This window comes from Triplophysa dalaica, chromosome 3, assembly GCF_015846415.1.
Source record: "Triplophysa dalaica isolate WHDGS20190420 chromosome 3, ASM1584641v1, whole genome shotgun sequence".
Taxonomy (NCBI): Eukaryota; Metazoa; Chordata; class Actinopteri; order Cypriniformes; family Nemacheilidae; genus Triplophysa; species Triplophysa dalaica.
This window is the reverse complement of record NC_079544.1, coordinates 3844453-3872306: the sequence shown is the minus strand read 5'-3', so window position 1 is coordinate 3872306 and position 27854 is coordinate 3844453. Positions and strand designations below refer to the sequence as shown.

General features: G+C 34.8%; 2 gene segments (V, D, J or C); both read right to left on the bottom strand.

The window, feature by feature from the left end:
* Window positions 1–408: 408 nt before the first annotated feature.
* LOC130416196 (T cell receptor alpha variable 18-like) lies at window positions 409–950 on the bottom strand. The segment is given in 2 exon segments: window positions 409–719; window positions 850–950. Coding segments are annotated over 2 exon segments (351 nt in total).
* Window positions 951–2056: 1106 nt separating this feature from the next.
* LOC130416119 (T cell receptor delta variable 1-like) lies at window positions 2057–3184 on the bottom strand. The segment is given in 4 exon segments: window positions 2057–2370; window positions 2543–2577; window positions 2621–2645; window positions 3169–3184. Coding segments are annotated over 4 exon segments (390 nt in total).
* Window positions 3185–27854: the final 24670 nt, after the last annotated feature.

Sequence of the window (27854 nt, the reverse complement as noted above, 5' to 3'; positions counted from 1 at the left end):
AAAGGGTAAACCTTTCAAAGGGCTTAGGGCAAAGGGATGAGCCCTTCGAAACTATACGCAGGGAAGGTATAAGGTGTGTGCTTTTCTATGATGCTGGTGAGGAGGGAAATTGGTGGCAGGTGTGTGATGGCTGACTAGATGCGATCAGGAGGATAATTGAAAATGCAGGTCTAAATTGTGAACAGGCTGGGGTACAAATACAGATCATCACACATAATGACTTGTACAGCAGAAATAACTGAAAAAAACTATTTTTTATGAACTTTCAGCAGGTGCTGCTGTATCCTGTCATACACAAAGCTTTGTGGTCTACATAAAGAACACCTGTGGTTTGATTTTACTTGATTAAAAACTGTTCAAAGCAATAATTGTGTGTCAGTTTTTGTAAAGACTATCAGGCTCTTTGTATCACTGGGCTCCAACTCTCAGAGCACAGTAATATAGAGCTGAATCTGACAGAGAAACACTCTTAATAATGAGTTCAGTGGATGTGTCTGATGTTTCTGACTGAAACCGAGGGTCTGGTATATCCTCATAACTACTCGATGATCGAGCACCTTTATACAGTAAATACTGAAGTTCTCTGTTAGGATTCTGTCTGTACCAGTAAAGATAAACATAACGGCTAGTTGTTTCATACGTGCAGCTCAGTGTCACAGAATCTTCTTCACTTTTCATTATATTGGTGTCTTTTGGATCAATGCTGTCAGCAAATACACCTGCAAGGAAACAGAAGAGCAAATAAACAACTTTAAAATATATATATTGTGAATGTTTAACAGTTGATGTATATTATGGTTAGAAAAAGTTCAACATATCTGAGTCATATAGTTTTTATATGTACTTTACCTGTCACTGTTATGAGAATCAGTAGGATACATCTCTCCATGTTTACTAATAAACTATATGAATCCAGCTTAAAGATAAATATATGAATTGGAATGTGTTGCATTAATTTAAGTGTTGACATAATTTCAACAGAAAAAATAAGACAGAGTGAGACATATTGAGTGGCCCCTCCCCCTTTTAAAATAACCAATAACGTTTGATTTACGTCAGTCCGGCAAAGAAGTTGCATTTGGCCGGGTGATAGTCACAGTTATATGAGTCTGATGGAAAGAACAGACTTTTCAGGAAGGTCAGTGCTACCACTGATGTGTTCTTTAAAGCTTGAGATTTACGTTGGTGTGTAACACTGGTGTTTGTCTTCTCCTGTATTCTTCAAGGCTGCTGTCTAATGTCTGATGTCTAATCTCTTCCATAGAGCCTCATAAAACCTTTTGTGTAGACTTATACATTTCATTTTCTCAGCAAATTTGTGGCACATATGATCGACTCTATGATATCATGTCTCTTACCTGGAGCACATTTGCATCCGCACGTGTTAATGACGCGAAATTACACTTCATGAACATGTTTACAGTGTGTGAAACATTCATATGACCTATCTGGTGAACTATGCTTGATTCACAGTGTAGGACAAAATAAAAAGACCATCCTCTCCTCCTGTTGGTTCACTTCTATGCGATTATGATGTATTCAGTGTTTTATCAGGAACATCTAAGTCACAAAAAAAATAGTGTAGATTTACATGCAAACAAATGAAAAATCTTTTAAGTGTAAACAATATTTCTTAATCCAAATAAAGCATTAAGAAAACAAGCATATGTGATAAGCTTCTGATTTAACAGACAGTCTGTAATTGTAACTTCACATTAATAGAGTCTAAAGCATAAATAGCTGATGTGTAATAATACTGTTGGCGCTGCTGAACTCTGGAACTCTTCATCAACAAATGAACATGAAAGAGCCTTAAGCATTTGATGTTAAAACAATCTTAGTGAAAGCAACAAAGTAACTTGCTTTTAGTGAGTTCATAGATCCATTATTATTATTATTATTATTATTCACCTCAAATAAACTTTCTGCAGGTGTTACTGTATCCTGTCTTACACAAAGCTTTGTGGTTTACATACAGAGCAGCTGTGGTTTGATTTTACTTGATTAAAAACTGTTCAAAGCAATAATTGTGTGTCAGACTTTCAGGCTTTTTGTATCACTGGGCTACATCTCTCAGAGCACAGTAATATAGAGCTGAATCTGACAGAGACACACTCTTAATAATGAGTTCAGTGGATGTGTCTGATGTCTTTGACTGAAACCGATCATCTGGCATGTGCTGTTCTGAGCTTCCTCTTCGAGCACCTTTATACAGTAAATACTGAGGTTCTGTGTTAGGAGACTGTCTGTACCAGTAAAGCCAAACATAAGTGCTGTCTGTTTCATATGTGCAGCTCAGTGTCACAGAATCTTCTTCATTTCTGATTATATTTGCGTCTCCGTCTGGTCCAATTTTATCTGCAAATGAACCTGAAATTAAATGTATTATATTTTAAAAGGAAATCTAGAATTGTTTGAATAAATAATACATTACAGTACTTTACTTTATGATATGAAATATCAAATATTAAATGCTTTTGCAGTAAAATGTGCATTTGATCATTTGTTCTCCTATACTTGGTAAAAATTTAAGTATATTTACTTGAAACTGCAGTGAAAATCATGAGAAGAGTCATCTGTGTCTCCATCGTGACCGTCCAGACAAGAGTGCAGTTTGTACATATACTGTAAAATAAAACAAATGTCTTACAACGGATGTGGATTCAGTGTAGATTGAGAGATGAGGTGTGTAGTGTTTTATTGAGGTGAGTAAAGATATGTAGGTGGGTGTGGTTAATGAAATGTTCACTCAACACTTTAAACTGATGTCATTAACATGTTTTGTTTAATATGCAACTTCATAAGACGTAAACAACTCAGATCCAGAAGAACACAAGATTTGTGAAAATTAAAAAACAGAAAACCCTAAATACGGTTTGAGGAGTCAAGAGTAAAGATTTAAAAAAAAAAATCAGACATGCTGACATGATTCTGGATCATTCATATTTGGGCTGCGTAAACGTTTACATTTTATGCCAATTTTCCAACTCAAGTCAGATGTACAGCTTCCATTATACATTGCACGGTCGCCCACTACTAGCAGAACCTTTGAAATGAGTTCAAATGAACAGCCGAAGCCTTTAATCACATGAATATGTGGCTTATGTTGTGATTATTAACATAGCAGGTTTGTTTTTATATTCTTTGTATTTCATGCATGCTGTTTACTGTAAACTTGTAACATTACAATGTTTTATCCCTTCTAGGATTATATCGTGTTGAGGTGATTATTTAAACGAAGAAGAAAAGCTCAGTTTACAAAAAAATCGGATACATTTTGCCAGCAGGCGTGAGGAGAGAAAAGTTATTACTTTTGTGTATTTGCAGAATGTGAAACAAACTTTCTTGCACATTTTCTCTGTTTCAACTCTTGATTTTCATTTCTTTTTTCACTGCTGAGTTTATATCTGTAATTTCTCTAAAATGCACTTTATCTGTCTTTGAATGTAGTTTGAAGTGTATTTTACATTTACATTTAGACATTTAGCAGACGCTTTTATCAAAGCGACTTACAAAGAGTTAAGGAGCAATAAGCGAAAGTTCATACAGGAGCCATAATACATTAGGTGCCAATACAAAGTTACTGGTTTCAACAAAAGCTAGACCACAACCTGTTGAGAGAAAGGGTTAGTGTATTTTGTTTTCTTCTCATTTGTTTGTCAAGTATTCACAGAAGAGTTGGGTTTTAAGTAGTTTTTTAAATGTTGTGAGAGATGTGGTTGAACGGAGAGAGTTAGGAAGAATGTTCCACCAGGAAGGAGTTGTGAATGAGAAAGAGCGGGAGAGCGATTTACTGTCCTTATGGGAAGGCAATACAAGCCGCCGCAGGTTTGCTGAACGCAGGGATCTTGATGGGGTGTAGGAGTGCATGAGAGAGTGGAAGTAAGCCGGTGCAGATCCAGTGATAGTCCTGTAGGCAAGCATTAGTGACTTGAATCTGATACGGGCTGCAACCGGTAGCCAGTGGAGTGAGATGAAAAGGGGAGTCACATGAGCCCTTTTGGGCTGTTGGAAGATGAGGCGTGCTGCTGCGTTCTGAACCAGCTGAAGTGGTTTGATAGCCTTTGCAGGAAGACCAGCAAAGAGAGCATTGCAGTAGTCCAAAATACATTTTATTTTAAAGAGGATGAATAAAAATATAACTATATGCAAAAACATAATCAGCATGCTCAATATAATTTAAAATAGTTGAGAAAACAGATGAGTTGAAAGGGTGAGAAAATGTTGGGACTGCATTTTAATAGCAGTTTTAATTCAGTAAAAACAGAAAACACAGGTTGACATGTACTTTTGATTAATTCAGGGCATTGTGTGTTAAATGTTTTAAGAATACATTACTTTTAGATCAAGTTAGTTCACAGTGTTTTTGTGTGAGTGTTGAGTGTGTTTCAGTGACTGTGGGCCTCAGAGCGCAGTAATACACAGCAGAGTCACTCACATCTACATCCTGAATTATCAGAGGAAAAGATTTTGAAATTGTGTTGAGATCTGCGTTAAATCTCTCCTTGAACTCTTTGTCTGTGTCATATCTGTTCAGCATGTATTTTGGGAATTCTTTCACTCTTTGTTGATACCAGAAGAGAGTCGGGGATGGATCAATGCTTTTATATGTACAAGTTATTGTTGTAGTTTGTCCTATAAAAGCAGTTTGAACTGTTTCACTTTGATCAACACTGTCCTGAGAGTTACAACCTGAAATAAAACATGAAACAACATTCATTAGGATCTTTGTTCATAGAGTTAAAGCAGAAGTTTATTAACCGCAGAAATATTTGTGCATGTTAAACAGATACTTAAATGTAAATGATGAATGTTCTTACCAAAGTCATGAGAAGTGAAGAAAAGAGCAATAATCATCCACTTTGTCATTGTTGATGTGAGTTAAAGAGAGAGATCATCTGATGTGATGTGTGGCTTTAATCATTTGTCTTGATATTCTCATGTCTCAGTCTCAAAATGTGTCTCAAAATTTAAGAGATGTTTCCCTCTAGTGGTGGAGATGTGGTACAACCTTTAAAATCCTTTGTGATATTTGATATTTGGTGATTTAAAGCACAGAGGACCTTTGACAGATCATTCATGCTGAGATTACTGTGTAACAAAGTTACTGTATATTCATCTACATCTTTAATACACTAAAACATATTTCATTTATTTGAATATAAATGAGATGACAGATGAGTTTACATGTGAGTTTTAGTTAAAGCTAAAACTTTAACTTTAAAATGATTGCACAGTAAAAGTTAAGATGACTAAACTAACATAAAAAACTTTAGGTTCTTTCTGTTTAAGATGCTTTACATGTTTCCAGACTTGTTATATTCACAAAGTGTTTTTGTGTGAGTGTTGATGTGTTTCAGTGACTGTGGGCCTCAGAGCGCAGTAATACACAGCAGAGTCACTCACACCTACATCCTGAATTATGAATGGAACAGTTTTTGCTGTGGTGTTTATTGTTGCATTAAATCTCTTCTGATATTCAGGCTCAGTTGTTCCTTTACCAACTGTAAATTCACTCAGAATGAATGTTGGTGATGTGTTCGGCAGCTGTTTGTACCAGAAAAGATATGCATTTGTTGCAGTTTAGAATAACTGCACTTTAGAGTAACTTCATGTCCTTCATTTGCAGTCAATTCTCCTGGAGTCTGTTCAACACTGTCCTTTCCCTCACATGCTGAAAAAAACACATTTATACATTAATCAATTAAATATATCGAAAATCTCAAACAGATGCTGTATATTGTCAATAATAAAATAATATCCTTACCAAAATAATGTGTTGTGAAGATAAGAGTTATAATCACTAGTTTTACCATCATCACTTACACTTCACTGATCAACTTTAAAACTGTTTTCTTCTAGTGAGACTCTGTGTGTTTAATAAATATTCTCTTTGTGTTGTCAGATGCACACATCTATATATGAGGAATGATGCCCCCTTCTGGTCAAAACCTTATTAACAGTTTTTGCTGAATATGAACAGTCTACATTAGTCTCCATCAAGGGCGTAGATTTGGTTTGAACATTGGGGGGGTTGAACGTCCCAGATAGCCCACAAACATCACGGAGACGTCTATTTGATGTGTGTGTTTACATCTGGAAGACATATTTTTTAGAGTGTTTGCTCATCTGCAATACGTCTATAGGACGTTTTCTTTTAGAAGATGTCTTTAAGATGTAATGATTTAGAATGTATGTGTAGTGGAGTAGGCGGGGCGAGACCGTGGTTCGAGACCGGTGAGTAATTGTGAATGAGCAGCAGACCGGGATTGAATCACATGGAGATTGGGAGTATATAAGAGAACGAGCGACCGAACCGTGGAAGAGAGAGGACCGGTCCGGAACATGTTTTACGTTTGTAGTTATGGTCTTGTGTTTTGTTTTTATGTTTTAAATATTTTAAACTGACATAAATTCTAACATAGAAGAGATTATAAAAAGAAAGAAATTAAGTATTGAAAGCGCCAGTAGGCGGCTTCGATTCACTGTTTAATGAGTGAGACACTTAAATTATTCATTCATCCAATTCGTTCAAAAGTCAGATTATTTTAGGAAGAAAACAAACATCAATGTGAATGCTTTTGTCATGGATAATTACAGACAATATTGAAAAATGAACTAGCAAAACAGATGGCTGCTTTGGTAACTTGTTATACTGATAGTTATAAGCTAAATACATTTCAATGGATTAGCTAGCTAACATATATGGTGTGTACTTAGCTATTATTACACAATATTCTCATACCTCATTCTCAGTACATGCTTTATTTTTTTTGCATCCCTCTCTCATCAGCAGTTAAATATAGTCCGCTGTGCAGCGCTTCTCTTCATTTTTGGCGTACGTTAAGTTACCCGTGTGCTCTCCCATTCAAACACCACTCGCGTTGTTTTGGTGAAAGTGCGACTCATTGGTTGTGCGTTACCAATCGGTTCAATGGAGGGGGAGTATTTTTTGTCTAATTTATTATGACAAACTCATATTTGATTAGGAACAAAGTTATTGTCACAAAATAAAGTAATTCTACACATTTTTCATTTGATCTACTGTGATTTTCATGTTGAAATATTGGAGGGGTTGTAACTGATGGATTTGAATATTGGGGGGGTTACCTCCCCCCCACCCGCCCCCCATAAACTACGCCCCTGGTCTTCATCATCAACATGCATTAAGAAAATCCTGTGAAAAGGGTAATTTTGTGGCAGATGGGGCGCCAGAAAATTTCTGTAAAGATACTTAAGAAATCTGTAAACAACTTTGTAGCTTAAAACTTCATGGCAAAGTGATTTTCCACAATTCTTAGCTGTGTGTGAAATCACTTCATTCCACTTATAAAAATATTTCTGTAAATTTAAGTTTTGAACTGTAAACCGTTTTTTTCCGTATTTTTACAGAATTTCAGCTAATTTCACAGTTGCCGGTTGTTCTTTTTTCCATACTTCAGAATTTCACAGTTTTTTACAGTCTGAAATAAGAATCGTTTACTTTATTCATCTTAAATTTTTTGCCTGTTTATTTGATTTATGTTAAGATTTTTTTATATTGTATGATTAATTTGTTTGTCTTATATGTTCACATGTGTCTCTCTGTGTCATTGTGTAGCTACAGGTCATGAACCGTATGAATCTCATAAATCAGGTGATCTGTCATTACACGTCAATATATATATATAAAGGAGTGAATGTATTATTACTGATGTCTACTGTACTTGAATGAGTTGAATTTTATACACAACCACACAGAGATGTTATTTATCATTATTATGTGTTATAGATTGTGGGTTTGATGTGGTTTGAGATCAAAGTGGAAAACGAATTTTAGTTTTTGTACAGCGTCACATAGACTTTGTATCACTGGGCTCCAACTCTCAGAGCACAGTAATATAGAGCTGAATCTGACAGAGTCACAGTGTTAATAGTGAGTTCAGTAGTTGTGTATGTTGTAGTCGAACTAAACCGACGATCAGAAGGGTTCCCACCACCACCAGCCGATCGAGCAGGTTTATATAATAAATACTGAAGTTCTCTGTTTGGATATTGTCTGAACCAGTAAAGATAAACATAACTGCTGCTGGTGTCGTATGAGCAGCTCAAGGTCACAGTCTCCTGTTCTTTCTTTATGATTATTGTTTCTTTATTTGGGCCGATTTGATCTGCAGTCATCACGCCTAAAACAAACACACAAGAACATTCAACTTGAAAACAATCATGAATTTATATTATTGTAACCTGAATTAAATCCTGCATGTTTTTATAACTATTGTCATCAAACAGTACTTATTTTACCTGAAATGATGATGTAGATGAGAAGCAGTTGTGTGTTCATTTTTGTGAAGTCAGATCAGTTGTGTGTTGATGTTGTGTGTGATGTGATGTGAGCTGTAGATTTGTATTACTGTCAGTCTCTACACCTCACACATAAAGTCACATGACACTTCCTGCTGTCTGTCAGATGATCCTGTGACTCTTCTTCTATTCATATTTTGATTTAACATGATTTTAACAGTTCTGTAGTTTACATCAAAGGTTTTGTAACAATGTTCATGATTATTCAGGAAATCACTAAATTATTTTTATACTGGATGCTTTTATCTAAAGTACAAACATAATGAATAACAGAGATCCAACAACATTTTCAGAATGCCCTGGAATGCCTTTATACTGTATATATCCACTATGGTAATGGACCGATTGTGATTGAGACAACGTGGTGTTGTATTTATTTTTTAACATGCAGAAATTTAGGACGACATTTTCTTACTCAATTTGCAAAGACATTAAAAAATTTAACTGTTGAAACAAATTCAATACTTTTTACTCACTCATTTTTTTGTCACCAGCTGGTGGGGCAAAAAATGGGGTATGCTGTATATGCGGTGCATAGGATCGCCGCACGAGGGGGGGGGCATTGTGCCAAAATATTATTCAAAGTTAAAATGTCATAAATAGAAAATAAAACCAAAAAAATATTTAAAACGTTTCAGTTTTACTTTTGTCTAGCATTTTGAACGAGTTCAACAAAATATTTTATTTAATCAAGATATTATGTCAACCACTCACTCTGTGAAGGTAACATCACCAAATGGATCAAGCAAGAAATCGTCTTGAGTACCTAAAGGTTGTTAGAGCTGTTAAGTCTCCCACCAATGCGCATTTAAGGTTGTCAGGCTCTCCATTAAACGTCAAAATGCGTCTTCCCCATATGACACGTTCCCCATAGGCCTGTGTTCTTCATACGACACGTGCAGACACTTCTTCTGCAAACAGCGCGCAGCACATCCCACAGATTGTGTGAGGACATTGAATGAATGATGAATGACAACATTGATAACAACAACAACTCCCATTTTATATTTTTATTTTCCAAGTCATTTTAGGTACAATGTATCAATACTTTAATGCAAAATTTAATTTAAATGAAACAACACTTTTAATTTAGAACAGCTCTGTCTCACTGTATGCTGATTGTTAAATCTCACTTTTTTGATGGTAAAATTAGTTAAATAACAGACATTAAATAATAACAAATGAATAGTACACAAGTTTGAATAAAAGCACTATAACAGGAAAACTGTTTGTGAAAAGAAGGTTAATGTGTGATACAGACATAATGTTGTGTGTGAGGTTTTTGTACAGTGTTGTTGTGTTTTGTGTCACTGTGGGCCTCAGGGCGCAGTAATACAGAGCAGAATCTGATAGAGACACAGAGGAGATCTTCAGATACACATGATTTTCTTTCTCTTTGGTGATGACAGCAGTGAATCTGGCATCTATATCAGATTTCTGAGTTTTCACACTGTCTGGAATGAGCACGAGGAATTCAGGAGCTGATCTTGGATACTGACGGTACCAAAGTAAAGACCACGCAGAGGCAGAGGAATAACTGCAGAATAATGAAACATCTGAACCATCTTCAGCAAAATCCTCTGTTCTGTTTGCTGTTATAGTATCTCCATTAATGACTCCAGCTGTAAAAGAAAAACAATATCTCAGTATTTCGATTATTGTTTTAAAAAATGCCAACATTGTTTATTTAATTTCATTTTTTTACAAAATAACTTACATAAAAAGGCGATGAGCAGAATAGCTGGATAGAGTTTCATTGTGCACATGTTCACAGAGATCTGAGCTTCAATCCTATGATGTTTCTCTTTCAGCTTCAAAACAAGATCTTCTTTGAGCTCCTCCTTCCTCAACCACCTGCAAATACAAATCCATCAAAATATAATTTTGTCAGTGTCACTTTAAATAAACATTTTTAGTTAAAGCTGTTATAAATGAAAGTCATCAAGTCTTTTATAAAATAGTTATTTATATAAAATTGAAATCATTTAACTGTTTAGTCCATATCACATCAAATCCAAAGTAAATGCTGATTTATTTTTTACCAGCGTTGGGTCAAAAATGAGATAAACCCCAACAGTCACTTATGTTTACCCACATAATCTGAAAGCTTAGTTAATAAGATTTCTATTGATGTGAGAGTTGTTAGAATAGGACAATAAATGTGGCTGAGATATAACCGTTTAAAACTCAGGAATAAAAAATCAGGGGAACTGTGGCAGGCCATGCACTCACAAAAATAAAGTTTTTATTTAAGGTAGGAAATTGACAAAATATCTTAATCGAACATGATTTTTACTTAATATCAAAGTAATATAGAGCTGAATCTGACAGAGTCACATCATTAATATTGATGTCAGTGGATGTGTCTGATGCTGTTGCTTTAAACCGTTGATCTGAAGTATCTTCAGTACTATATGATCGAGCACCTTTATACGCTAAATACAGAAGTTCACTGTGAAAAAACTTTCTGTACCAATAAAGTCGAACATCATTGCTGGTTGAACTATATGAACAGCTCAGTTTTATATTTTCTTTCTCTTTTACAGTGATTGTTGAACCCTTTATCTGGCTCGATTTTTGTTACCAGTCACCAAACCTGTGAACAATAAACCCAAAATCATACAATTCAATTGAGCAAAGTTGGAAAAAATGAATAATATTTCAACAACAGAACATAATCCATGAAATGTTTAGATTTTTAAATCTTTGATTCTATAAACAATATACCTGTAGTCATAATAAGAATCATTAAACAGCATTCATTTATGATAAATAAGAGTCTTTCAGATCTGTGTTTATGTATCATACACTGCTGATCAAATATAAAGACACATATCAACTTCCTGTTCTGCAGCTATTGGTCATCTTGAGTGTCAAACTGATCACAAGCGATTGAAGTGTTGTCATGTAGCTGGTAAAAAAATGTAGGGTTTAAATGGTACTTTTGTACGGTGAAATGTCTCCACCTAGTGCTAAAATATGATTATTGAGGATCTGAGATGTAAGAAGTTTTGAATCATAAACTTAATACTTCAAGCTCTTCTGTTGTGGTGACATTAAGATATTATTCCCCTAGGTTTTTACATTTAATATATTTTATATAAAAAAAGATATATATTAACTTTATTTGTTTTTATAAAATTCCAATTTATTTTAAATAATCAAATATACAGTATAGAAATTGTTTGTACGTTTATTCTTTTCAAAGAAAATCATGCCGTCACATGTATTTTGTTTTGTTTTGCCTCATCTCACCCTCAGTCATGTTTTTGTTCAGTGTTGTTGTGTTTTGTGTCACTGTGGGCTGCAGGGCGCAGTAATACAGAGCAGAGTCTGTGACTTTAACAGAAGAGATCTTCAGATCAACACTCTTCTCTTTGTTTCTGTGTTTGATGGAGATTCCAGAAACTGGAGGAATAGCTTCAGTTATGACTCCGTTATAATCCAGTATAAGAAACTGTGGTGGTGAAGCAGCATGTTGACGATACCAGTGAAGACCGCGAACAGAACCAGTGTATTTACAAGACAGATTCACATTCTCAGATTCAGTAGCAAACATTACATCTCTGTACGGACTGATGACTTCTTTAGCTCTGTAACCTACAACAAAAGATTATATGAGTATAGTTCAAATAAGAGTATAGTGATATAATGATGTATGAAATATTTACCTTCAGTTACAGTCAATAATAGAAGAACACAAGTATACATGACAGAGGAGATTCAGACACACTTGTCTCAGACAATTTCAGTGATCAACATTACAGATCTTTGTGTTTCACAGGTCTGTGTTAAGCTCCACCTCTTGACATAGTCTGATGACATTCTCAGATGACAGATGCAAATGTACAATTAAACAAAAACATACAGCTGGCCACATTTACATTTACTCATTAGGCAGACAATTTTATTCAAACGACTTACAAATGAGTCAAACTAACGAAGTACAAATACAGCTGCTTCAGAGACTCCAGTTCGCCAGCAAAGAAGTCTACCGCTGGTTTTCTAACATGGATTCCATGTCCATTGCACATACGATTACACCCACACCTGGAACTCATTACCATGGCTTTATAATTCCAGGCTGCGTTCAAAATTTACAACTTCTATTCTATGTAGTAGGCGAAAATGAGTTATGAAAAGTGTGTCCGAAACCAAAGTATGCAAAAAACAGTGGGCGTGAAATACCCAAATGGTTTACTACTTCGGCCAAGATTCTTGAGGGTGGATTGGATGGACACTTGTCTATCCCTTGATGTCACGTGAGCAGAGCAACGGTCAAATTTCAATAGCAAATCAAACAAACATAGCATTAAACTTTAAGGCGGACTTCCATTTTTAATATAAGGGCCAATAAATTAATTTCTTGTGAATAAATTGTGTTTTTATAAACGCTCACGTATAGGTTGTTGTTAAAACGTCATAGTTCTAAAAGCATATGGGTCACATGACTATAAAACATAGCGGGCACAGTATGACTGAAATATATTAATACTACACCCCCTCACACTACATAGAACGTACTGTTTTAACAGCCGATAAGTAGGTACTGTCACAGTATGCGATTTTGTACGCAGCCCAAGGGAGTAATCTTAGACACTACCTGCGTTCCAACTGGGATATATCGCCCTCTGAAGGGCCCTTCGGAGTGACAACGATCATGGCCGCCATACTGAAGGGTCGTTCCAAACCGAAGTGCTCATAACCGGCCACTTCAAAGAGGATTTCGAAGGGAACGTCTGATTGTCACTTCAGGCTCCCATGATTCTTTGTGTGGTGACATCGCCTCCTTATGGGCGCGGGATGATGATGCAGATGGGCAAGTCAAGAAACAGTTGGTCTGTCACCTACACACTTTAACCCTTCAAAGCTCTCACTCCAGAGGGTAAACCATTGGCATAGGATGAGCCCTTCGAACAATATAAGGTGTGTGATTTTATATGGTGCTGGTGAGGAGGGAGATTGGTGGCAGGTGTGTGATGGCTGACTTGATGCGATGAGGAGGATTATTGAATATAAGGTCTAAATTGTGAACATGCTGGGTACAAATACAGATCATGACACATAATGACTTGTACAGCAGTAGTCACTGAACTCTTTTTTATGAACCTTCAGCAGGTGTTACTGTATCCTGTCTTATACAAAGCTTTGTGGTTGACATACAGAACAGGTGTGGTTTGATTTTACTTGATTAAAAACTGTTCAAAGCAATAATTGTGTGTCAGTTTTTGTAAAGACTTTCAGGCTTTTTGTATCACTGGGCTACAACTCTCAGAGCACAGTAATATAGAGCTGAATCTGACAGAGACACACTCTTAATAATGAGTTCAGTGGATGATTCAGATGTTTCTGACTGAAAATGTTTGTCTGGTATATCCTCATAACTACTCGATGCTAGTGCTCGAGCACCTTTATACAGTAAATACTGAGGTTCTCTGTTAGGATTCTGTCTGTACCAGTAAAGATAAACACCACGGCTAGTTGTTTCATACGTGCAGCTCAGTGTCACAGAATCTCCTTCACTTTTCATTATTTTGGTGTCTTTTGGAACAATGCTGTCAGAAAATACACCTGCAAATAGAAGAGCAAATAAACAACTTTAAAATATATATATTGTGAATGTTTAACAGTTGATGTATGTTATGGTTAGAAAAAGTTCAACATATCTGAGTTATATAGTTTTTGTATGTACTTTACCTGTCACTGTTATGAGAATCAGTAGGATACATCTCCCCATGTTTACTAATAAAACAGCTTAAGGATAAATATATGAATTCAGTAGAGAAATTGCTGGTTTGTGACATTAAAGACTCAATGAAGCGCATTGGAATGTGTTGCATTAATTCAAGTGTTGACGTAATTTCAACTTAAAAAATAAGACAGAGCGAGACATATTGAGTGGCCCCTCCCCCTTTAAAATAACCAATAACGTTTGATTTACGTCAGTCTGGCAAAGAAGTTTCATTTGGCCTGATGATAGTCACAGTTATATGAGTCTGATGGAAAGAACAGACTTTTCAGGAAGGTCAGTGATATCACTGATGTGTTCTTTAAAGCTTGAGATTTATGTTGGTGTGTAACACTGGTGTTTGTCTTCTCCTGTATTCTTCAAGGCTTTTGTCTAATGTCTGATGTCTAATCTCTTCCATGGAGCCTCATTAAACCTTTGTGTAGACTTATGCATTTCATTTTTATCAGCAAATTTGCGTCACATATGATAGATCCACTCTGTGATATCATGTCTCTTAACTGGAGCACACTTACAAACCGCACGTGTTAATGACGCGAAATTACACTTCATGAACATGTGTTCAGTGTGTAAAACATTCATATGTCCTATCTTGTGAACTATGCGTGATTCACAATGAAGGACATAATAAATGTGTGAACAAGAGGCTGATTTCATGCGCGCTAAAGATCATTTGATTGGGCAAGAACAAGAGGCTGGAGTTCTTGGAAAGTTAGAGCAAACATATTTTTAATAAAAGGAAACACTTTCATATTGATTTAACTTGGGCCTCAAGACATCCTCTCCTCCTCTTGGTTCACTTCTATGACTATGATGTATTCAGTGTTTTATCAGGAACATGTAAGTCACACAAAAAATAGTGTAGACATACATGCAAATAAATATAAGATCGGCTTTAAATGAAAGTGTCTTTTAAATGTAAACAATATTTTCCAATCCAAATAAAGCATTAAGAACACAAGCATACGTGATAAGCTTCTGATTTAACAGACAGTCTGTAATTGTAACTTCACATTAATAGAGTCTAAAGCATAAATAGCTGATGTGTAGTATTACTGTTGGCGCTGCTGAACTCTGGAACTCTTCATCAACAAATGATCATGAATGAGCCTTAAGCATTTGATGTTAAAACAACAAAGTAACTTGCTTTTAGTGAGTTTGCAGATGCATTATTATTATTATTATTATTATTCACCTCAGATAAACTTTCAGCAGGTGTTACTGTATCCTGTCTTACACAAAGCTTTGTGGTTAACATGCAGAACAGCTGTGGTTTGATTTTACTTGATTAAAAACTGTTCAAAGCAATAATGTTGTGTGTGAGTTTTTGTAAAGACTTTCAGGCTTTTTGTATCACTGGGCTCCAACTCTCAGAGCACAGTAATATACAGCTGAATCTGACAGAGTCACACTCTTAATAATGAGTTCAGTGGATGTGTCTGATGTCTTTGACTGAAACCGATCATCTGGCATGTGCTGTTCTGAGCTACGTGATCGAGCACCTTTGAGCAGTAAATACTGAGGTTCTGTGTTAGGAGACTGTCTGTACCAGTAAAGCCAAACATTATTGCTGACTGTTTCATATGTGCAGCTCAATGTCACAGAATCTCCTTCATTTCTGATTATATTTGCGTCTCCTTCTGGTCCAATTTCATCTGCGAATGAACCTGAAATGAAATGTATTATATTTTAAAATGGAATCTAGAATTGTTTGAATAAATAATGCATTCCAGTTCTTTACTTTAAGATATGAAATATCAAATATTAAATGCTTTTGCAGTAAAATGTGCATTTGATAGTTTGTTCTCCTATACTTGGTAAAAATGAAAGTATATTTACTTGAAACTGCAGTGAAAATCATGAGGAGAGTCATCTGTGTCTCCATCGTGACCATCCAGACAAGAGTGCAGTTTGTACATATACTGTAAAATAAAACAAATGTCTTACAACGGATGTGGATTCACTCTAGATTGAGAGATGAGGTGTGTAGTGTTTTATTGAGGTGAGTAAAGATATGTAGGTGGGTGTGGTTAATAAAATGTTCACTCAACACTTTAAACTGATGTCATTAACATGTTTTGTTTAATATGCAACTTCATAAGACGTAAACAACTCAGATCCAGAAGAACACAAGATTTGTGAAAGTTAAAAAAATAGAAAACCTTAAATACGGTTTGAGGAGATTCAAGAGTAAAAATTAAAAAAATAATTTCAGACATGCTGACATGATTCTGGATCATTCATATTTGGGCTGCGTTAACGTTTTCATTTCATGCAATTTTTCCAACTCAATTCAGATGTACAGCTTCCATTATACATTGCACGGTCGCCCACTATTAGCAGAACCTTTGCAATGAGTTCAAATGAACAGCAGAAGCCTTTAATCACATGAATATGTGACTTATGTTGTGATTATTAACATAGCAGGTTTGTTTTTATATTCTTTGTATTTCATGCATGCTGTTTACGGTAAACTTGGAACATTACAATGTTTTATCTCAGTAAGCCTTCCAGGTTTATATCGTGTTGAGGCGATTATTTAAACGAAGAAGAAAAGCTCAGTTTACAAAAAATCGGATACATTTTGCCACCAGGCGTGAGGAGAGAAAAGTTATTACTTTTGTGTATTTGCAGAATGTGAAACAAACTTTCTTGCACATTTTCTCTGTTTTTTTAACTCTTGATTTTCTTTCATTTTTTCACTGCTGAGTTTATATCCGTAATTTCTCTAAAATGCACTTTATCTGTCTTTGAATGTAGTTGAAAGTGTATTTTAAATGTCATAATATCACAGCATATTTAGGAGAAATCATTGAGATTGTTTTTAGTTGAAAAACAGGGAAGTTGCAAGTTTGATATGTGTTTTTCTTAAATCTGTGTGCTTATCAATTATATATCATGGCATGATGTTGTGTGCATTATATGCAGTCTAACAGTACAGCAAAAAATAAACAGATGTTTCCCCCTAGTGGTAGATATGTGTAATGTGTTGTTTTTTTTTATTTTATTTAAAAGAGGATGAATAAAAATCTAACTATATGCATAAACATAATCAGCATACTCAATATAATTTAAAATAGATGAGAAAACAGATGAGTTGAAAGGGTGAGAAAATGTTGGGACTGCATTTTAATAGCAGTTTTAATTCAGTAAAAACATAAAAACACAGGTTGACATGTACTTTTGATTAATTCAGGACATTATGTGTTAAATGTTTTAAGAATACATTACTTTTAGATCAAGTTAGTTCACACAGTGTTTTTGTATGAGTGTTGAGTGTGTTTCAGTGACTGTGGGCCTCAGAGCGCAGTAATACACAGCAGAGTCACTCACATCTACATCCTGAATTATCAGAGGAAAAGATTTTGAAATTGTGTTGAGATCTGCGTTAAATCTCTCCTTGAACTCTTTGTCCGTGTCATATCTGTTAAGCATGTATTTTGGGAATTCATTCACTCTTTGTTGATACCAGAAGAGAGTCGGGGATGGATCAATGCTTTTATATGTACAAGTGATTGTTGTAGTTTGTCCTATAAAAGCAGTTTGAACTCTTTTACTTTGATCAACACTGTCCTGAGAGTTACAACCTGAAATAAAACATGAAACAACATTCATAAGGATCTTTGTTCATAGAGTTAAAGCAGAAGTATATTAACCGCAGAAATATTTGTGCATGTTAAAGAGATACTTAAATGTAAATGATGAATGTTCTTACCAAAGTCATGAGACGTGAAGAAAAGAGCAATAATCATCCACTTTGTCATTGTTGATGTGAGTTAAAGAGAGAGATCATCTGATGTGATGTGTGGCTTTAATCATTTGTCTTGATATTCTCTTGTCTCAGTCTCAAAATGTGTCTCAAAATTTAAGAGATGTTTCTCTCTAGTGGTGGAGATGTGGTACAACCTTTAAAATCCTTTGTGATATTTGATATTTGGTGATTTAAAGCACAGAGGACCTTTGACAGATCATTCATGCTGACATTACTGTGTAACAAAGTTACTGTACATTCATCTACATCTTTAATACACTAAAACATATTTCATTTATTTGAATATAAATGAGATGACAGATGAGTTTACATGTGAGTTTTAGTTAAAGCTAAAACTTTAACTTTAACATGATTGCACAGTAAAAGCTAATATGACTTAACTAATTTAAAAAACTTTAGGTTCTTTCTGTTTGGTATATAAGATGCTTTACATGTTTCCAGACTTGTAATATTCACACAGTGTTTTTGTATGAGTGTTGATGTGTTTCAGTGACTGTGGGCCTCAGAGCGCAGTAATACACAGCAGAGTCACTCACATCTACATCCTGAATTATCAATGGAACAGTTTTTGCTGTGGTGTTTATTGTTGCGTTAAATCTCTTCTGATATTCAGGCTCAGTTGTTCCTTTACCAATTGTAAATTCACTCAGAATGAATGTTGGTGATGTGTTCGGCAGCTGTTTGAACCAGAAAAGATATGGAGATAGATCAGAGGTAGAATAACTGCACTTCAGAGTAACTTGATGTCCTTCATTTGCAGTCATTTCTCTTGGAGTCTGTTCAACACTGTCCTTTCCCTCACATGCTGAAATAAAGATACATTATACATTAATCTTTCTCAATCAGATATAGTGTCAATAATAAAACAATATCCTTACCAAAATAATGTGCTGTGAAGATAAGAGTACTAATCACTAGTTTTACCATCATCTCTTACACTTCACTGATACACAATAAAACTGTTTTCTTCTAATGAGAGTCTGTGTGTTAGAATTTTTTTCTCATTGTGTTGGCAGATTCTCATATCACAGAGACTTATATTTGAGAAATGATGCCCCCTAGAGGTGAAAAACTTTAAATAGTTAAAAAAATACAGAAAAAAACTTATAATCAACTTAGAATGACAATGCGGTCACATACAACAGCCTTTTAATTCTTTCAGAATGAAACGTTTTGATGATTTTCTAATGTTAAGTATAAAAAAGAAAAGGCTGAGGTGATGATGAGGCAATTTTATTCCCTCATCATGCCAGAATATTACTGTAAAAATTACAACAACTTTGCAGTTAAAAACTTCATATCAGAGTCTTGTATTTTCTACAATACTTGGCTGTGTGTGAACTTATTTAATTTGAGTGCAGTAGAAAGATTGTTTCTTAACATAAAATTAAAATACGTACTGTCTACAAATTAACAATAAAATCTGCAGAATCCAAAAAAATGTATTTCCACAATCCAATGGTAATATACAATGTAAAACAGAACATGAACTCCTCTCCATCTATCAGTCCGCTGTCAGTCCTATTTAAAAAAGAAATGCCTGTTTTTATGTTCAATCCATTTGCAGTGAAAAACATTTTACGCACAGTTTTTCTCATTTGATTATTCGGTTCCACACGGAAATCAGAATACTGAAGACGATCGCCATTTCTGGTTCACAAGACTTTGAAATGTAAACTAAAAAAACGTATTGTACCCAATGGAGAAGTTTGTTTTGGAATCAAAAACACTAAAAACACATAAATACACACACACACACACACACATAATAAACACAACATCACATCTCAAAATCAAACAAAAAACCCTGTACAAATAATAAAAAACACATACCAAGTCATGAACATCACTAACTCATTATTTAACAGTTTGACTGAAATACTTTTTTAATGATTGTATTGGATTTCTGTCCCATCTTCCAGAAGGTTTCAATACATATTGTTCATTACATGCGATGAATCAACTTCAAATCTGAATACAGAGTGTTTCCTTAAGAACCCACTACAGTGACTTAAAGGACTAAATGGTTTATCATGTGTGAAGTCATCATTATAGTGACCCGTGTTTGCTTTAGTTGGGTTCTTCACTCTTGAGCATTTATATGTTTTGTGCAGCCGTTTTTGTGTTTGTTTAAAACATGCTTGTCACAGCAGTGACAGTAGATATGTGATCAGATGATGTGCTCTGTTTGTGTCAATCAGTATTCGAATAAAGTGGCACGCTCTTAACTAAGTTTGTTTATGTGCTTTGCCTTAAATCCCTGCTTCTTTGAAGATATGTCGACATTATTTTTTTTAAGTACATAATGTACTTTAACAGCTCACAACATCTTTAACAGACTTTTCACATATAAACATCAACAATCAGCCTGCTAAACTCAACAGTGGTAACCATCAAATGAAACGCTACATGCTGGGTACCATTAGAGAACAAACTCATCCATGACTCCCAGCATGCATTGTGGCGTGAAGCTTTTCATTTGATTGTCACCACAGTTGAGATTAACATTTTAACATTTTTCTGATGTCTCTGTGTATTTAATCTATGCTGAAGTTTGGTTTGCATGATGTTTTAAAATCTTTTAGGACATATTTCTCAGTTAAAAAGTCATGATCCAGTATAATCTGTAGCATCCACAAGCAGAAGAAAACTCTGAAAATCAGTAAGCACAGATTGAAAACATATCAGTAGATGATGCCTGTATCTTCAATAACCAAAAGATTTTACATGACACTTTATAAAAGCCTTTTCCGTTGTAAGATATTTACACATTTACAACAATTAAAGGTAAAAGAAGACCTAAACTAACATCAAACTAACAGTCAAGAGCTCCACTAATACAAACACTGATAACCATCATGAAAAACTACAGAATTTCACTGTAATTTTACGGGCATTTTTTTATGTGAAATTAGATTAATTAGATTAATTTATTTAATTAATCTTAAATTACTTGCCTGTTAATTCATTTATGTTAAGAACATTGTATGATTTATTTGTTTGTCTTATATGTTCACATGTGTCTCTCTGTGTCAGTGTGTAGCTACAGGTCATGAACCGTATGAATCTCATAAATCAGGTGATCTGTCATTACACGTCAATATATGTTGATGTCACCTGAAAATAGTGAATTACTGATATCTACTGTACTTGAATGAATGAATTTTATACACAAACACACACAGGTGTTGTGTTATCATTATTATGTGTTATAGATTGTGGGTTTGATATGGTTTGAGGTCAAAGTGAAAAATACATTTCAGTTTTTGTACAGCGTCACATAGACTTTGTATCACTGGGCTCCAGAGCACAGTAATATAGAGCTGAATCTGACAGAGTCACAGTGTTAATAGTGAGTTCAGTAGTTGTGTATGTTGTAGTCGAACTAAACCGACGATCAGAAGGGTTTCCAACAGCACTTGCCGATCGTGCAGGTTTATATAATAAATACTGAAGTTCTCTGTCTGGATATTGTCTGTACCAGTAAAGCCAAACATAATCATTGCTGGTGTCATATGAACAGCTGAAGGTCACAGTCTCCTGTTCTTTCTTTATAATTATTGATTCTTTATTTGGACCGATCTGGTCTGCAGTCATCACACCTAAAACAAACAAACAAACAAGAATGTTTAACTTGAACACAATTATAAAATTATATTATTTTTATATGAATTATATTATTATTTTGTATGTATTGTCAGTATACAGTACACATTTTACCTGAAATGATGATGAAGATGAGAAGGAGGTGTGTGTTCATGTTTATGAAGTCAGATCAGTTGTTTGTTGATGTTGTGTGTGATTTGAGCTGTAGATTTGTGTTGCTGTCAGTCTCTACACTTCACACATAAAGTCACATGACACTTCCTGCTCTCTGCCAGACGATTCTGGGACTCTTCTTCTATTAATATTTTGATTTAACATGATTTTAACAGTCCTGTAGTTTACATTAAAACAATGTTTATGATTAACATATTTATGATTCTTCAGGAAATCACACTTAATTATATTAATGCTTGTGGAAGCTTTTATCTAAATAAGAGAGATCCAACAACATTAACACATTTTCAAAATTAACAGGAATGCCTACACATATACAGTATATCCACTATGGTAAAGGACCAATTTTTACTCTCAGATATCAGTAAATGCAGATTGTTTTTACAACGTTGTATTTGGAACTTTATTGAATACAATACTTACAAATTTTTTATTTATATTCACAATTTAAAAACTCCAGAGGACCAAAGTGCTTCACAGAAAGACGATGATCAACGTTTTATAACACACAGCACAAAAAAATTCAATCAATAAAAACACAATAATACTCAAACAGTAAATCAGGGAATATTAAATGCCAGAGAAAAAAATAAGTCTTAAGAGTGGACTTGAAAATAGATAGAGACAGAGTAGTTCTAATATATACCGGGAGGCTATTCCATAGTTCGGGTCCAGCGACATAAAAGCACGGTCCCCTCTTTTTAGTCTTGGCCTTGGAACTCGCATCAAATGCAGAATTTTTTGATCTGAGGAACCTAGAGGAGGTGTAAGGCTTCAACAGATCGGTTAAATGCTGAGACTCTTGTGAAGACTCTTAAAGACAAACATTAGAATTTTAAAACCAATTCTATATTTAACTGGCAGCCAGTGAAGTGAGATCAAAACAAGTGTGATTCTCTCGGCTTTGTGCTTACCAGTTAAAAGCTGAGCCGCTGCGTTTTGGACTAACTGCAAACAAAAAATAAGATTATGGCACAAAATACAAAGAATTGCTGTAGTCGAATCACAATGTTACAAATGCATGTGTGGCTATTTCAAGCTTCTTTAAAGATAAAAAAACGTTATTTTTGAAAGAAGACGAATGTGATGGAAACCGGACTTAACGACAGTAATTCTCTGCTTGTCAAATTTAAGGTTATTATCAAACCAAACATCCAAGTCCCTGACACAAGTGGTGCGGAACGGTGACAGAGATATAGTTTCGAAAACGCATACACATTTTTAATTTGGACGAAACGATAAACTCAGTTTTAAATGAAATTGAGGCGTAAACAATGGCCTACAAACCAAAGTTTCAGTTCTTCCAGACAGTCAAATATAGGCTTTAAGGCATGCTTATTATTACGCTTAAGAGGGATATAAATGTGGTTGTCATTTGCATATAGATGAAAAGAGATACCATATTTGTTAAAAATAGACCCTAACGGAATTATATAATGCGAGAACAGTACCGGACCAAGAATCGAGCCCTGAGGTACACCAGACCGTAAGGGTACCTCAGAGGATGAATGTTGCCCAATATTGACAACAAACCTATGATCAGTAAGATACTACCTAAACCACTGTAATACCCTGTCCCTTAGACCAAAACATGCTTCAAGACGTGATGGACGAATACCATGGTTGAGTAGATCAAAGGCAGAACTAAGGTCTAACAAAACCAAAGCCATAAATTGGCCAGAATCCAGTCACTGTAGTCAATTTTTTTTATCATTAACGACTCTTAAAAGGGCTGACTCTGCTGTGTCAGGATATAAAACCAGACTGAATTTTTCATGAACAGAGTTAAGAAGCAGGTAAGATTGAAGTTGGTTTAAAACAACTTTTTCAAAGGTTTTGATGAAAATGGCAAATTTGAGACGGGGCGAAAATAAGCCAATACAGAGTCCATACTTGATTATTTAAAATGTGGTCGTAGTGTGGCCAGTTTGAGGTCATAGGGGTCTGACCCAGTTTGGATACGTTTGTTTACAACGGAAAATAAATTAGGTTCAACTGTACCTATAACTTCCCCAAGGAAACGTGCTGGAATGACATATTGGGGACATATTGTGAGTTTCAGGCTAGACATAGATGAGAAGTGTTTAAGTTTACAGACTTGAAGGCAGACCAAGTGGAAGCAGAGTATTGAACATCAATCAAATGATATGATGACACTGGCATTGTAGATATAATTTGAGAACAATTTGAGATTAAAATGCTAACAATTTTCTTTTACATTTTCTTGTTAATTTTTGTCGTGCAAATGTACTACTGTGTGTTAGAGTAAATATGTGTGTGTGTATCTGTAGGTGGTCTGCAGTGGAATGACTGTATCTTCTGTTACTTCTCTCTTCAACTCGAGATGCTGAAAGAGACTTCAGTCCTCATGTGACCCTGAAGAGGACAAGCGGATTAAAGATTATTTTATGGACATACCATATTTTATAATATTACAGCACCAAGTGATGAACTGTACATAAAAGTGTAAGATTGTTTGTTTTGGATTCGTATTGTCATAAGACTGATTGTTTTTGTGTGAGTGTTGAGTGTGTTTCAGTGACTGTGGGCTTCAGAGCGCAGTAATACACAGCAGAGTCACTCACATGAACATCATGAATGATCAGAGGAACTGAATCTGGCTTCACTTCAGACTGAAATCTCTCCTGAAACTCAGTGCCATTATCTCCTGCTGCATATGTGTTTCTTCTCAGGATGTATTTAGGAAAGTCATTTACTCTCTGAATGTACCAGAAGAGCTCTGGCTGAGCTGAAGCTGTTTTGTATTTACAGTGTAAAGTTACTGATTCTTCAGATTCAGAGATTTGTTTGTCTGGCTGATCAACTTTCTCTTCTCCACGACACTCTGAAGAAAGACAGAAATACATTTATAACCCATAATGATGATATGAAACCTGAAGTACATCAGAAATAATAGACTTGCTCTACTTACCATAACAAATCAAAACCAAATTCACCAAGATCATCAGGATCTTCATTCTATGTGCTGACTGAAACATGAAGAACAAATAAATCATCCAGTGAGTTGAGATATGTTTAGTATTGAGTGAGTTTAATATAACAAATGAGAGAGAAAATAGAAGGAGGAGTTTGTGTCACCAGTGTGTGTGAACTGCGCCCTCTTCAGGATTTTATTTGAAGTCCTGATGCTCCACATAAAAGCTCCTTATCCCTGTTACCTGGTGTGTTCGCCTGCTTGTATGCACACGTGCTTGTGTACGTGTATGACATAAAAGTGTTTCCGTCTGTAAGGTTATTTAACATTTGTCACTGTGCATATCTCCACTGATTTGAAATGTTAATAAATGTAATTAAACAACTGAATCAATATATTTGACATTGTTGACTTGTGTTTTCTGTATTTGTGTGACATGAGATTAGCTGTAAACTCTGGAGGAGTTCATCATGTTTTCACTGTGAGAGGTGAATAAAGTTTAGTGAATATTTTGATCTTTTTCTAATCTTCACAGTAACTGTGTAACTCCAGTGAATGACAACACAACATTCACATTATTACACTTCTCCACAACATCTGACACTGAATATGAAAACAATACAAGTTTTCCTAGAGCTCAGTTGGTAAAACATTGTATTAATAAACAAACATCAGGGGTTTGATTTGCGGGGAAATGCACTGCATGTTAAAGTGTCTGTCAAATGAGTAAATTTAAATTAGAAAGGTTGTGCTTTTATGTTTTTTGTTTGAGGAGGCTATAAATGGCTTAACATATTTTTAGAATGATCAATATACCGTTTATTTCAGAATTATCCAAAATTTGGATTATACAGATTAATTTACACGCTGTTTATTTTACACGCACATAACATTATTGACAGCCACAACACTTTACAGCATTCACAGTAATGGCTGTAAAGTTGTTTACACACTCAGTCTGAAATGTATCGTTATCATTTTCTCGTATTCCTCTTCCTAAGAGTGTGTCACAAACAAATGTCAGCTTTTAAAAGCACACTGAGCTCTTCTTACATGTAGTTTATCATATGATTTACTCATAAAAGTCATACATGGAGAGATCAATACTGTCCCCTTGTGGATGACAAGTGAAATCGTTAAACACGTAAACTCTCAATACTTCACAAGGTGCTTTCAGTAGATCTGCAAATGTTTTCTAGTAGTAATCAAAATTATAAACAAAATGATATAAGCAACTAACCCACTAAAAGCTCTTTCAGTACATCCACTGTGGGTTTTAGACACATAGAGATCCTGAATTGTTAAAGAAATTGACAGTGAGGACATAAATTAGATTTGCATTAAATCTCTCAGTCAATTCCTCATCTTTGCTCTCAGACAAAAAAGAGCATATGAGAATTATTTGACACAAACGCAAGTAAATAATGATTGATATTTATTTTTAAGAGAACCATTTAAAATGATATTACACAACCAAATATCAAAGTGATATGACTCCCATTTAATATTTTTAATCCAAATCACTTCAGATCCAATGTATCAATAGTTTAAAACATATTTTTATAATTAAATGAAACAATTCTTTTAATTTAGAACAGCTCTGTCTCACTATATGCTAATTGGTATAAAGTAACTTACGTTTGTTACTGCAGTTTTCATAACACGTGGAAATGAGTAAAATGTACATAACAGAAATCAAATAATAACACATGAATAGTACAGAAGCCTGAATAAAAGTATTGTAGCAGTAAACAGTGTATCAAAAGAAGTTTTTTCTGTGTGATTCAGACATATTGTTGTGTATGAGGTTTTTGTTCAGTGTTGTTGTGTTTTGTGTCACTGTGGGCCTCATGGCACAGTAATACAGATCAGAGTCTGATAGAGAAACAGAGGAGATCTCCAGATACACACGATTGAGAAGTTTTACAGCATGTGAAGAGAGACGAAGAGCAGGTTCAGATGTGTTTGAATATTCTGTGACAGACAGTAGAATCTCTGGTTTTGTGTTGAGATTCTGTCGATACCACTGGAGAGAACTAACAGTGACACCACTAGTGATAGTGTATTTACAAGAGAGAGTCACATTTTTACCCTCAAACTCATGTTTCTCTGTAAATGACGGCTCTATTGTTTCAGCAAATGAAGTTCCTGTGAAAAAAAGAAAGAGTAACATATCAATTGATCGAGTTTAATATTTTGTACATTTTTAATGTATGTGTTTATTTTTATTTTGAATGAAATGTTGTAATTATTATGTCTTACCAATGTAAAATTGTATTATTATCCAGGTAAAGAGAAACATGATGTGTTCAGAGATTCTGCAAATACTGAAGAAGAAAACAGCATCTGATGATTCACTCTGTCAGTCTGTGACAAAATCTTTGGGAATAAGCTCCGCCCACTGCTGACATACTTTCACTCACAATAAAAGTGGAATAGTGAAATAAAAAGAATATTTTAGCCAGTAGCATTGCAGTATATGAAAAGGTACATTACCCGTATAATGTTTGTGGTCACTTGATTAAAATACATGTCATGTTGTTTTGTAAATTCAAATTGATTTATGGCAACATATTGATTTGATTTATTACAAAACTTTGTTCAAAAATGTTTTTGAAATAGATAACGGATGACGAAAAAGACTCCAAATAAATGCCCAGAACAAACAGGAGCAACTTTAATTCAGTTTAAAAAGCCTTTCAGGGTGAAACCTCAACAATATGATACATTTTTTATAAATTCTAGAAAACGATGGCTATTTCAAATATGCTAATAGTGACAAATGTCACTATTATATTTGGGGCTGAATAGATTGTGGTTTTGATAATGTTTGTAGTACAGGTTCAATGTGTAAATATCTTTTAGGGTTCATGTTTTGTATCACTGGGCTCCAACTCTCAGAGCACAGTAATATAGAGCTGAATCTGACAGAGTCACATCATTAATATTGAGTTCAGTGGATGTGTCTGATGCTGTTGCTTTAAACCGTTGATCTGAAGTATCTTCAGCACTATATGATCGAGCACCTTTATACACTAAATACAGAAGTTCACTGTGAGAAAACTTTCTGTACCAATAAAGTCGAACAGCATTGCTGGTTGAACTATATGAACAGCTCAGTTTTATATTTTCTTTTTACTTTTACGATGATTGTAGTCCCTTTATCTGGCTCAATTTTGTCCCCAGTCACCAAACCTTTAAACAATAAACACAAAATCATACAATTTATTTAATCAAAGAAAAAAGAAAATAAAAATGGAAACATTGCAAGAACG